Raw genomic sequence first — 13,920 nt, 5'->3', positions numbered from 1 at the left:
ATCAACATCCGTCCCTCTGAAATGAAGCCGACAAAACCATGACGCTGCTTTATGTTTCTGTCTCTGTGTCCTCAGAGTCCAGAGGACAGGTCACAGTGACTCAGTCTGGAGCAGTGAGCTCTGCTCTGGGAGGCTCCGTCACCATCAGCTGTAGAACCAGTCAGGCTGTTATACATGGAGCAGCTACCACTACTTAGCCTGGTACCAACAGAGAGATGGAGAAAAACCTAAACTCCTTATTTACTATGCTTCCACACGAGCATCAGGGATTCCAGGTCGTTTTACAGGCAGTGGATCAAACTCTGACTTCACTCTGACCATCAGTGGAGTCCAGACTGAAGATGCAGCAGTTTACTACTGTCAGAGTGCACATTACATCAACAGTCAGTTGTGTTCACACAGTGAAAAAGCGTCGTACAAAAACCTCCCTCAGTCAGACTGAACAGAAACTGAACTGACTGCTGCAGCTGGAAGCTACTGCAGAGACTGATACAGTTCACTGAGGACACACACACACACACACACACACACACACACACACACACACACATGCAGTGTATACACACTCTGTATGGATCATAATCGGCTACTTGACCTCAACAATGAGAGGTGTACTTTACATTACAAGTGAGTATCTAAACAGTGACAGTAACGATGGCCAAAGCTCCTGTCAAACTACAATCACCACCATGATAAGAAACCATGTTCACCAGCACAGAGAACTTACTAATCACCCCTTTAATCAATTTAATGAGCCAAGAAATGGAAAAGTGTAAAATTAACACTCATTACAATGATACAGTAAAAAATCTAATATTAGAACACATTAGTGTTGTTCATTCTGTGTTTTTGAATAAATTATCAATATTGACGATAAAACTTCAAATTAAAACTGTGAGATAAGATTCATGTGATATCATCATATGATGATGATCAACAATTTATTTCTAGTCTGTAAAAAACTCTATTTTGTATTTAATGTAAATAACATATTAAGATCATTCAATAGAAATGGCCTCTCTTCATCCTTCCATTCACACCTTGTTTTTACCTGCTTTAGGAAACCGCTGCTGAACACAGAGACTGTCAGGTTAGACTCAAATAGTTAGTAGTTAAGTTACAATACATGTAATATAATCCCATAGTACATTAATGAAAGTGTTATCAGTAAAGACAACATCTGACTCTGAGATACAATCCTGCAGCTACAGAAATATGGAGAATGCATCTGTTGCTGGAATAAAATAATCAACAGAAAATATTTAATTTGAAGAAAATAATCTTTATTGATGTAAAGCAACAACATCAGCAACATTAAAACTATGAAAACATCAGTATGAATTGAACAACGTTCAGGTGGTCAGATTATGGAAAGCGAGAGAGAGAGAGAGAGAGAGAGAGAGAGAGAGAGAGAGAGACATTGTTGCAGACTGAGAGCAGTAGCAGAGTAAAACCAGTAGCAGAGTCCCAGTGAGTCAGGTCAGGACTGGGAACACTGGTCTCTCCTCAGTGTCTCTGAGAGCGGAGACTGGGAGCCCTGGGTGGCCTCACAGGTCACAGAGCCCAGCTTGCTCCACTGGTCTGCAGGGAGCCTCAGGGTGCTGCTCCAGCTGTAGAGGCCGTCCTTCTCCAGCACCCCAGGGCTCCTGCTCTCCTCCCAGCTGCTGCTGCTGCTGCTGCCCTCCACCTTCCAGGCCAGACTCCAGTCTGAGGGGAAGCCCTTGTTGGCCAGGCACAGGACTGTGACCTTCTCCTGCTGCAGCTCCTCACTGGAGGGGGGCAGCACCGTCAGGGTGGGTGCAACTCGACCCACTGCAGAGAGAGATAGTAACAAAGTTTTTATGAACTAAACTCCCTCCTGTGGACTGCAGCAGAGGAGGCAACTACTTCTGTTGGTCGTCCTCAAATAAGATGAAACTGCTCTTCAGTTTTTCACTTCCTTCTCTGAGCTCAGTAACCATGCCAACAGACAGGCATCACTGCTGAACCATGCCAACTGACAGGTTTCAGTTTCCTAAGATAAAAAGTTCAATGTACCTCTGATGTGTTAATGTTTCATCTGTAAAAAACAAATGAAAACTAATTCATTTAACTAGTGTTAAATGAAAAAATGTAGTTACAAATATGAAAAATGTCACTTTTAAATAGTTTTGCAGCATCTGAATATTTCTTATCTATTATAGAAAAGACTGAGATGGAATCTGTTTACTTTGCTCATTCAAAATTAACTTTGTTAATGACTGATTTACGTATTAAAACTCATTAAATGAATACTAATACAGAATCATTTTTAGATATAACAGTGATGTTTTATTATTGATTAGTTATTCCACACACTGTAAAAAAATTAAGAAGCTCAGTGAAAAATATTACTAAAAGTCTTTTAAGAATATTTTCTCCTTAGAGAAAACTTTTATTCCCAGTCTGTATCTCTCTTAGAAACTGTTGAGATTCAGATGTAGTTTCAATCACAATGTTTATCTTTGGAGCAACCAATACCGAAAGACCGAAACAGAAAGATGAACAACCTCCTAAACTGCTTATTTACGCTGCTTCCACTCGAGCATCAGGGATTCCAGGTCGTTTTACAGGCAGTGGATCAAACTCTGACTTCACTCTGACCATCAGTGGAGTCCAGACTGAAGATGCAGCAGTTTACTACTGTCAGAGTTTTCACCGTGTGAACAGCAAAAATATGATCACACAGTGAAAAAACGTCGTACAAAAACCTCCCTCAGTCAGATACACACACACACACACAAACATACATTTGATTGATTACATAACTGCTCTTCACGTCCTCTATCTGTAACAACAAACTGACTTACAACAGAGTTTTCAAACAAATGTTCTCTATCTCCAAGAGATTTTGCAGTTTTTTTAGGCCAGAATCTACCCTTTTCATTTAATTAAAGAATGAAAACAGTGCATAAAAAATAGAGACGCAGTAGTTGAATACACAAACTAAATAAAAGTCACTAAAAATGTAGGTGTTTTGCTGCTTTTCACTGCAGTTTCATCTTTTGTCCAGTGGGAGAGTTGCAAAGTTTTAAAGCCACAATCTTAAAGCCAAGTAATATTTATATTTAAAACCTGTACTTATGTAACACCAACAAGCTGTGATCATAGCAGAGCAGGACAGAATGATAAAGATACCACGAAGCACAGAGTTACCGCCCCCTGAATTTGCCTCCTTTCTAAAATCCTCCCTTTTAAACATATTACATAAATTCTTTTGTCAATTGCATTGTGCGTCATGGCTTGAAATGATAAAAATCAATAGATAACAATAGTGAAGATCTGCTAATATTTACTACTGCAATACTACTGCATTCAAAATTGAACTCAGCCTGAATATATTGGCTTACCTTCCTACATAGTATTGCTAATTCAGTTAGAAAAATGCAAATGGCTAAAGAATGTTTCCCCTTATATTTAGTGATGCTCATAGTTCATTGTCATTAGTCCCTGAAAGCAGATAGACACATTAACTATTCATATAAAAACTGAATTTATTTTAAACCTGTGCTTGTTAAATGAAAACTTAGATCAGTACAGAGATATTTAACTGATACAGCCCACCTTAAAAAGTAAAATTAACTGTAGCATATATATTTCTGTCCCAAAAACAAACAAACATGTTATGCCTGTTTTTATTTAACACACCAAAAGAACTCAACAATCATAATATTCAGGAACGATTGGCTCTCCGACCCCCACGTGTGCATTGACTTTTATTGTGGAGACTCATAGGCTGTTGCCTGGAGATTGGCTCACTTCTGAAACGCTGCTAGGTAGCAAACGGCTTAGAGATACAAAGGTTTTGTGGTGAGAGGTGGCTGAGTTGTGATCCATGGCCTCTGTTAGTCGCTCCGGCCTCCTGCTCACGGACCACAGCAGGGAATGTGTACGGCTCTCCATCTGACGGAGGCTCCTCTCAGAGCTCAGCCTCATCTCCATCAGCTCCACCTGCAGTTTGTCAAACCAGGTGTGCTGGACGTCCAAGAGCTGCCGATTATCCAGCCGTGTGTCCCTGTCCCTCTGTGTTAAGATGGTTTGTGAGAACGTGGTGGTATGTAGGGACATGAAGGTATCTGTGGATGTGGTTTTATATGGTGATGTGGTCGTATGTGAGGACATGGTGGTGTATGGGGACGCGGTTGTTTGTTAGGACTTGGTGGTATATGGGGCCATGGGGGTTTGCAAAGACATAGTCACATGAGAAGTTCCTCACCTTCCTCCACTGGTAGTCCTTTGGGTGCCGGTGAAGCTAACAAGAACATTTGATCATTGTGTCAATATCATATCAGTATAAATTCTGATTTAGTGATTTTTTGGAATTTCAATTTAAAGATGTTAAATAATAAATTAACCAGACGACTGTAAGTGTAAGTATCAACACAGTTATCGACTCAAAGTTAAATCTACTTAGTATATGTATCTATATATCTACATAGTTATGTTTTGGATAAAAGTTGAATCACACATATTGGTAGCATTAATTATTTGACTACTATAAAAGTTTTTTAATCTACTAGCTTTGAATAAGGGGTCACTCTGAAGAGTCAATAAAGATAGAGGTAAAGGGTTTTTTTTTTAAAAAAGAACAAGAAATAATCTTTTCTTTACGTAAATATATTTATATATTTACATTTATATATTTATGTTAGAAGATAAGAGGGAAGAAAACGCACTGAAAATACTGTAAACATTTAAACGGATATTGGATTGTTTGGGTGGGCGTCTTTTAAAAGTGTCTAAAACACTTTTGTTGTTGGCCCTATGCACAGCAGCACATCTCTCTGCTAGTGTGCCGTGTTCCCTGCTGGCTCTCCTAACTGGCAGCACGCTAATCCTAATCTACTGCAGATAATACATTCACTATGCAAGACTATCTCCTCGCCAAACAACCTGAAATATCCCATCAAGCAGATTTCATCAGTTTTAAATCTGTATCTCATTGTTTTAATTATTTTTTCCTAATATGTTTTGCTGTTGGCCTGGCTTTTACCTAATAACTACAATATTTTTTCTACTTGATTTTTGTCTGAGGGAGTTTAGGTAATATTGTATATGTCATTACCAAAATTAAGTTTTCAACCTACCAGGTATAGCTGGAGGTTGTGTTGTCAGTACAGATGCAGGTGAAGGAACTGAAAAAAGGGACAGGAAATTATCTTAAGATTTCAGTTATTGAAACAGTGCAAACTGACTGTGGTAGTTTCCATCTGTAGTGCATCACATACTAATCCTATTTGTACCAAGTTGTCGCTAGAGTATCATTGTATCATAAATTGTTTGATGGTGACATCTTCTGGTCCAAAAGTATCATTGCAGATGTTTCAACGGGGCACACAAAGATCCCCACAGCAATGTGGATACTTGAGTTGTACCAGCCATTACCAGTACCATCAGATAAAAATCAAGACCTAAACAAGCTGTTAATGCAAACTGTAATGGAACCACAACAAAACAATCAAATGTTATACAGATAAAGTAACACTAAACATGCCTGAAAATCCTATTTAAAGCATATTTAACATCAACTTAACTAACACCTCTGGTTCTCTGGTTTAAAGTTTGATGTTTATAGCTTATCTAACCACGTTTTTGTGTCAGTTCAGTGATGTCACATTGTACTGTGACCTGTTTTGTAATCAAAAAAGACATGGAAATCTACCTTTATACTATACGGGACCTTTAAAGTATCTGAACTTTATGTATCTATCATTATTTGATGATAGGTTGAGAGGAGCACTTTTCTCCACCTCCCGATGGTTGCCAGCGGTGCAGTAGATAGGACCAACCAGGTCTGAGGCCTGAATACCACAGATAGTCAGCGTGCTGGATGTGGCTTCCTGCAGGATAGAAAATGAATAAAAGACAAATCGGTCAAAAGATCAGGAAAATTAATAAATAAATTCTGATGTGATCAAAATGCACATGAAGTCTCACCTCTTTAATGGTGAATCATGTGTTGTCTGCCACGATGGGTGTGGTGCCATTGGTCCAGGAGAAACTGATGAATGAGCCCATGGCAGAGCAAGTGAGAACCACAGTGCTGTTAAACTCTACTGTCTCAGACATGTCGGTCCTGATGGTCTATTTTAAGACCAGCTCTGCAGATAGAAACAAGGTAACTTGAATGGTGAAGTGGGGCTGAATGGTTCACTGCATGACACCAACATTTCCAAGGTTAGTGACTCCTCTTCTATATGTAAACTAATTTTTGTTGTACTAAAACTGTATCATACTTTGTGGTGTAACTGTTGGTTTACAGTAAAAAAAATAATAAGGACGTCAGAACACACCCTTGTGAGAACCAGTGCAAGCTGCTTGTGTAATGACAAGACTAGACAAGCCTTGTTCAGCCGGGCGATGAACAGAGGCTGTGGGGAACAACATCAGATACAGAAACTTTTGACACATGACCTCCTGTGTATAATTGCTAATTGCCCCTCTTTATATGTAGGCTCCAAAGATATTCCCTAAATATTTAAAGTGAATGTCAAAAGGGCAACATAGGACAACATGTTCCAAGGGTAATGTGGTATGAAATGTGCATGTGCCAGATTTATAGATGCATTACAGATAGTTGAGTTGTACCTTTATTGAACCACAAATTCTTAATAATTCTTTCTTTTAAAGAAATCCTGGATCAGGATCTAGAACCAATAGCTTATTTGTTGTTGCAGGGCTCCATCAACATCCTGATAACTAATAGTCAAACAGGTCAGAGAGTGAACAGTCAGGCTAGCAGCGCAGTGGTGCGTTGAAGTAAATGTTAGCGTTAGCATGCCATCAGTTTATTATGTAGATAATGTTTACCATGTTCATCATCTCAGTTGAGAGTGTTAGTAAAGTGAAGGGAAAACCAAAGTCATTAGGATTCATCATCAGGGAACCATGAATGTCTGTACAAAATCTTTCACCAATCCATCCAGTAGATGTTGAGATATTCACTGGAAAAGTGAAAACTTTGACCTCCTGGTGGCACTAGAGGAAAGATCAGGGGGCCACCAAAGCCAATAGGATTCATCCTCTACATACCATGTATGCTGCATCAAATTTTATGGACAACACATCCAACAGTATTGAGATTTTTCAGTGTGCACCAAGGAAGTGACCAACTGACTGAAATCGCCATCCCTAGGGTCCGGCAGCTAGCACAACTGGCAACGAGACTGAATACACAGCCTCCCGGGTGGAGGTAAAACACAATAGCTCACCCAAGAAGTCTGAGATTGGTCTCTCCAGTCTTCACCCTTTTGGCGGTAAAGATGTTGACATAATAGTTTTCAGAAATAACCGTGGTAGCATAATAACACCCCCTGTCCTTCGCCTCCATCCAAGAAACCATTGGTCCGGTTTACCAGCACTCACCCCAGCTAACCTTCACCCACTGTCTCCCCTGTTGGCGTCACAGTAACAATGGGTACAAGCTCACTCGGTTGAAAGACCAGACAAGGGCGATAAAGTCATCCTTGAGCTCAACCAGGGTTTGGAAAGTGACTTTTTTTCTCACAGCTTCCTTCACTGGAGCCTCCAGCAGAATATCTGTGCAGCATCCTGAAAGAAAGAACAGGGTCTGAGGGGAAAATTATTTTTGCTTATGGTGTCTCTAATGGCATCTGGAGGTTTCAGCTTTGATTCAAGGGTTAACCAGAACCAAAAGTGAAATAATAGTATAATATATGCCAGCAAACTAACTGACAACTATTTTCTTGTGACTTTAAATTCTTTTCTAATTCCCACAAAATACATAATTTACTTCATTATCAGTAAACAAATTACAGAGACCAGCAAAACGAAAAAACGAAAAAGACGCAGAATAGACTTCATCATGAGCAGATCCACTGTGGACGACTCGTACCTTTCACCACAACCCTCTTCTTTTAGCAAGACACACCCAGGAAAGGTGAGCACACACACAAAGTCACACTCACAGACACACATGCTTAATATAGCCTAAAAATATTGCATGTATAACACTTGATCTCACTTGATCTCATTTATTATCATTTATTGTCCTTCAGTTCACAACGCCCAACATGGGTGTGTTTTGGTGAAAGAAGATCCTGGGAACATTTGAAGTGGCAATGGTGATAAAAAATAAAAAAAGACAAGGAAATAAAGGTGAATAAGAGTGAAGTCCAAAAGCTGAAGTTTCCTGCATGGAGTTTGGTTTGACTTTGACTAAAGACTTTTGACTGAATGGCTCATCCTGCTGTTCATGCATGATGAATTTAAATGGGGTTTTCTCTCATACAACAACTACACAAAAAGAGTTGTATAAAAATCCATATGGTATATTCATGAGAGAGATCCTGTAAAATCTCAAAAAAAGTCAGTCCACATACTGTTGTCTCATAATACACTGCCTTGAAACTGAGGCTGTCCTCACATCAGCAAAATATAGAATAAAGGATGTAATGAGACATGTCTCTAAATATCTCGGAAAACAAATAAGTATAAAATGTTCTTTGCAACATTTGGTTGGTATAGTTAAGCTCTAAAGTCACAGTTTGATTGACATGTGAAATTATTGCATCACATCACAAAAACTGTACACTTGAAATGTGCACAATATATTTATTGCTTTATTGTGTGTATAAATCTGTATGTGTGTATGTAGCCTATATGTGTGTGTGTGTGTGTGTGTGTGTGTGTGTGTGTGTGCGCACGCATTATTTTATTATTTTTTAAAAGCACATGTTGATTTTCCTCGTTCATGTTTCAGTTCCTGTGATATTCAGAGTAACATATATAATAATAAAGCAGCATTTTTTTCTCATTAACAGATTATTAACATATTACTTTCACAGCTCTTCTTCATCTTCATCAGTGCTCTTATTGTCACTGATTCTATTTTATCTTTCACATCCACCCTTAAAAACAACATCCATTGTACATCCTGATCCAGATCCTGATCTCACTCCTCATCCTCAACTGTGGTTCTCTTCATCATCATCACTTTCATTTTCATCCACCTTCATCCTTCTCAACAGTCATATTATATGGAACCTCATCTTCACTCTTATCCATTCAGTTTAGGGTTAATGGTTGTTTCTTAAAATTGTACATTTAAATCACACAATTAATAATTTGAATATTTAACTATGTATTAAAGACGTGGATTTTCAAAAAAACATATCAAATCAAGCAACCGTTTATAACAACAGTGTATCACAACACAAGCATTCATTTCATCCTCAGTCAAACTGATCCAAATTCATTTTAATTTATTCTTTATTCTTGAGATGGAGCTGAAAATCAGATTGATCATATGATCATGAATAAATCATCAGGAGACAGTGAATTGTTTGAAAAAGCCCTGACAGACGGAAAATCCAACAACATATATATGACTCACAAATACCACGACTTCTTACACATGTTCCAGTAAATCACACAGGATGGGGTTTACTGTCAACAAGTGTTGAAAAATAATTAAATAAATAAATGAGCTACATCAAGCTGGACACAACAACACCGGAAAACATCCGTATTTTCCTTCAAAATAATAGCCCTAAATGGAGCAGTAAAGCTTATATATAGCTTATATATATTTGTTGTGTAGGTCCATCTAAAATAATTGTGGGAAACAATATATGTAAATGTATATGTGTCAATATTTCATCGCATCACTTTGTGCTCAAGGATATTATGATGGGCATTTTTCACTGGTGTTTTATAGACCAAATGATTGATCAATTAACAGAGATATTTAGCAGATTAAAACAAAGCTCAGTATTTCATACTAGCCTACATATTCTGAAGGTCATGATAACAAAAAATGGATTTTCTTGTACATAAAGGCTTATGTGGTAGTTCCTTTACTATTATTATTATTATTATTATTATTATCATTAGTGTTCTTATTTTGTTTTGTACTGTTCCTGTTTTATGTTATATTGTAACTGCATTTTTCTAGACAAAACAAAACAAAAAAAATGTAATGCAATATTTGCATAACTGTCTAAAGTTGTTCATGGCCTAAAGCATCATAGGCATCCATCCATTTGTACATCCTTTATTTTGTTTATAGCACCTCAAAATAGTGGAATATTTTTATTGTTAATATAAATATCAATATTATTATTAGGCTATGTGTCTTCTGTGTTGATTATTATTATTAGGCTACATGATTAAATTAACAACTGCTTCTTTTTAGGGCTTTTATTTTGAAACTGCACGTTATACAGTCTGTGGCGCTTGGCCGCAGCGCAGGGCGTCAGGGACAGTTTATAAACAGCAGAGACTGAGCAGGGGGAGCAGTGATCCGGGGCCTGGCCGAAACTTTGTTGTCCACTCTTACGCTTCACTGCAACTTTATCAACTTTATTAACCGTCGCATTTTCCTTCCCGCGTTGACATGACGGCCACGGGGAGCTCTCCGGCCTTCGACGGGATGTACTCCCAGCTGATAGAGGACGAGGGCACTTACGACGAGCTCCACCGCAAGACAGATGTGGGACACAGCGGTAAGGACTCTTCACCACAGAGAAGCTGCAGCTGTGACAGCTGATTAAAACCACCTGTTGGTTTTCTCCCAGCTTATATTTGAGTTCATGATGAGCTTCTCTCTCTCTCTCTCCCTCTCTCTCTCTCTTTCTTCTTCATTAACTTTCTCTGTTCATGCTGAAGACACAATCTGAGACTTTACTCACTTTACAAATCAAAACAAAGCACCGTGCACGGCTGCATTATGTAACCTAATAAGATTTAACACTGTTTAGATATAGTGCCAACTCTGACATCATTTTCTAGTTTAGAATAATTAGAGCTGTAATTAGTGACGTTTAATCATGGAGTCATTGTTTACTATGATAAGAATTAATAGGATTAGGAAACAGATCATTAATCTACGGATCATGTATCTTTTTATCAACAAATCATTAGTTTTCTTATATTTTATAGACCAAAGAAAAATCACTGTTTCCTCAAATTCAAGATGGCAAAGATATTAATATAACAAAAGCAGTACACCTTCACGGATACATCAAACCAAAACAGACAGTCACAACAAAATACTTATAAGACAGATTTAAAAAATGGTGGTGTAGTTTCTTAAAAATATGAAAATACAGAAAAATGCCCATCACAGCTTCCCAAAGTTCAACGGGGCGTCTTCACACATCCTGTCTGAGCAACTGTCCAAAGTCCAAAGATGTTGCAGTTACAGTGATATAAGGCAGATAATCGATTTGCTCCAGTAGAGTTAATATCCATCTGTTGAGGAGCTCACAACAGACTGTCAGAACGGGAAAATCAAATGTATTACAGTCATACATGAGAACCAGAGGTACAGGCTGCTGAGAAAAAAATGGAGTGGATAGTTAATAGAAATACAACAACATATATGTTTTTCAATGTATAAATTGAAAAGTAAAACAAAATGTAAGTAGTCAAAAATATCACAGTTTCTCAGGAGTGAACTTAACATCTTTAAATCACTTGTATATTTTCTGACCAACAGTCCAGAACACAGTTTACTATAGAGAAGGAAATCCTCACAACTGTAAAGTTGGAACCTGGAAAAGTTTTGTATTTTTGCTTGAAAAATGACTTAAATAATTAATTGATTATCAAATACAAATTTTTGCCACTAATTAATCAATGTTAATTAATAATAATGTTTACCTTTTATTTTGAAGTTTACTTTGTAAGTAAAGTTAAAGTACATTCCAAAATAAACAAAAAATAGATGTGCTGATAGGAGGATTTTGTTTTCTATGGACTAGAAAACTAGAGCTAGAGCTAAACCAATAAATGAGTCTATATTTGCTTGTGTAAATGATTAATAAGAAGGATTTGCTGGACGGAAATACCAAACTAGTTTTGAAGTAACCAGAGAGCACTATAGAGTTGATCTTTTACACCATAAAAATGTTCATAAGTCCATTCATATGGTACTGAAACTAACAGACAACAACTAATAATAATAATAATAATAATAAATAAATAAATCTTCCTGTCCCATCCAAACAAAATAAAGTCACTTCCCTCACTGCTGTCTGCTTTGTTAGATAATTATGGTACCTTTCAGATTTCCCACGTCCCAGAAGCTTGTTTGACATGTCTGATATTTACAAGTCTGAACAGAGCAGAGGACATTCCTTTGTGAATAAAAGGCTCCGCTTCAACAAAATGTAAATATATTATACAGAGTTAAAGAGACCGTGAAATAGCATTATTTCATTATTTTTTGAAAGCACATGATGACTTTCCTCGTTTATGTTTCAGTTCCTGTGATGCCACAGCACAGATGTGATGTGAATCCCATCAAACATTGTCATGTCTTTCTTTCAGCTGACTGGACAGTTCCTGTCAGCACTGACGAATCAGGGGTTAATTAAGGACATTTGTGTTTCAAACACTTATGCATACATTAAATATATAAAAAACACTCACTAGGATTATTTTAGAAGTGAGAAAACAAGAACAGTAAAATAAATGAATGTTCCTGCCCTGTTTTTTGACGCAGAAATTGATTAATCTAAAGATTATTTTTGTGATTAACCGCCTATGAAATGTTAGAAAATAGTGAAAAATGCAAAGTGACATCTTCAAATGTCTTGCTTTATCCGAACAAAAGTCTAAAATCTGAAAATATTCTGTTTATAATGATAATAAACAGAAACAAGCAGCAATTACTCACATTTAAAAAGATGAAACGAGGGAATTTTTGAAAAAAGATGATTTAAATCATTATTTGATCAAAATAGATCAAAATAGTTGGCGATTGATAAATTCTGTCTATCATCTAATAGTTTCAACTTTAGTCTATAATGAAGTATGTTGCTATAATGAGGCATTTTTGTGAAGACGATTTGTGAAGTAGCTTTTTCAGCTGAAAGGGCTGAAAAGAGAAAAGAAAAGTTGGTTTAATATTTTGATAACAATCTTTCCCTCTTTCCCACCTCCAGCTCACCCAGTCTCCCGAGTCATGCTGCCCTCCCGGCTGAGCGGTTCCGGGCCCTACCGCCTCACAACCATCTGCCTGGCTACGCTGTGTGCCATCCTGCTGATCTCCATCATAGCTGTCACTGCACACTGTGAGTACACAACTGTTGAGAAATGTCTTGATGAGTGGTGTCTTCCATGAACAATGGAGATGATGTGACGCACTTTTCTGCAGAATATTAAGCGATTAATTTAGATACTCAGTGGCAGTAATGCCCCTTTAAAAGACAGAACTGCACCAGTTACAGAGGAGAAGAAGACTGCAAGCTGATGTAAAAAAAGTGCAGGTTTCAAAACTTTAAAAAAGGCTTCACAAAAAAGCATTGTAGAAAAATATAGCCAATTAGGCCAATAACATGTTTGTTATCTCATAACTTTGCTTACTGTACATTGTGCAGTAAGAAAAGTTATGAGGTAAACTGTTTAGTTGCAACATCGCTTATACCTGAAAAAACCTGAAACATAAAATAGAACAATATAATTATGCATTTTTAAAAAAGAATCATCTGAAACATGCTCTGAAATACAATAATATAATTATGTATTGTTAAAAAAACAACTGAAACATAAAATACAATGATATAATTACAAAAATGTAGGCAGCAAGAAAATATTTGACAGATAAAGAAAAGATATTAAAAAGCCTCCTGAGCTGTTGTTCATTAGATAGACGTTCATCATCTGACGCATCTCTGCTTAGTCTGTAAAATGAGTCAATAGGGGCCCAATAACAAATGTTTGCCCCAGGGCCTCCTAGGAAAGTAATTGCAACTTTACCCTCGACTTTTCTGATCTCTTATATGGAAACACAGATTTTCTGTATGTTCTTTTAAAAAGTCCATACAGTGGAATTAAGTTTTATGATATCTCTTCCAGCCAGTATTTTATTATACTACAATAATTTGAAAGTTCATCATCTGACGCCATCACACTCTATTTCAAAGTAAGTAAAGT

At 37.2% G+C, this 13,920-nt stretch overlaps 2 protein-coding genes and 1 pseudogene across 3 annotated transcripts in view; 1 reads left to right on the top strand and 2 right to left on the bottom strand.

Annotated features, from left to right (window-relative positions):
- Positions 1-176, bottom strand: part of LOC111665710 (Ig kappa-b4 chain C region pseudogene) — a 1,604-nt pseudogene extending 1,428 nt beyond the window's left edge. The window contains exon 1 of the transcript XR_015438118.1: positions 143-176. The product of XR_015438118.1 is annotated as an Ig kappa-b4 chain C region pseudogene (transcript). The remainder of the gene's footprint in view (positions 1-142) is intronic.
- Positions 177-1,261: 1,085 nt separating this feature from the next.
- Positions 1,262-4,086, bottom strand: LOC147818280 (uncharacterized). Its single transcript, XM_087177824.1, has 2 exons — positions 3,778-4,086; positions 1,262-1,846 (listed from the first exon to the last, which is right to left on the bottom strand). Exons 1-2 carry the CDS (start codon positions 4,084-4,086, stop codon positions 1,481-1,483), a joined length of 675 nt encoding a protein of 224 aa, XP_087033950.1. The 3' UTR covers positions 1,262-1,480.
- A 6,156-nt stretch (positions 4,087-10,242) lies between these two features.
- LOC111665675 (uncharacterized) overlaps positions 10,243-13,920 on the top strand; it is an 11,537-nt gene continuing 7,859 nt past the window's right edge. The window contains exons 1-3 of the mRNA XM_087177823.1: positions 10,243-10,484; positions 12,930-13,095; positions 13,365-13,380. Coding sequence (XP_087033949.1) covers positions 10,376-10,484; positions 12,930-13,095; positions 13,365-13,380 — 291 coding nt within the window. The 5' untranslated portion in view covers positions 10,243-10,375. The remainder of the gene's footprint in view (positions 10,485-12,929; positions 13,096-13,364; positions 13,381-13,920) is intronic.

Source organism: Seriola lalandi, unplaced genomic scaffold, assembly GCF_002814215.2.
Source record: "Seriola lalandi dorsalis isolate HSWRI2012SDOR001 ecotype SW California unplaced genomic scaffold, Sedor1 jcf7180002054657, whole genome shotgun sequence".
NCBI classification, from domain to species: Eukaryota; Metazoa; Chordata; class Actinopteri; order Carangiformes; family Carangidae; genus Seriola; species Seriola lalandi.
The sequence above is the reverse complement of the archived record's forward strand: the minus strand, read 5'-3'. Positions and strand labels throughout refer to the sequence as shown.

Bases quoted from the DNA above. Each gene is read 5' to 3' on its own strand.
- LOC147818280 (XM_087177824.1), bottom strand. From the start codon at position 4,086: ATGTCCCTACATACCACCACGTTCTCACAAACCATCTTAACACAGAGG. The intron at 1,847-3,777 runs GTGAGCCAATCT...GAGGGAGTTTAG, and splicing joins TACCTAGCAGCGTTTCAGAA to TTCATAAAAACTTTGTTACT.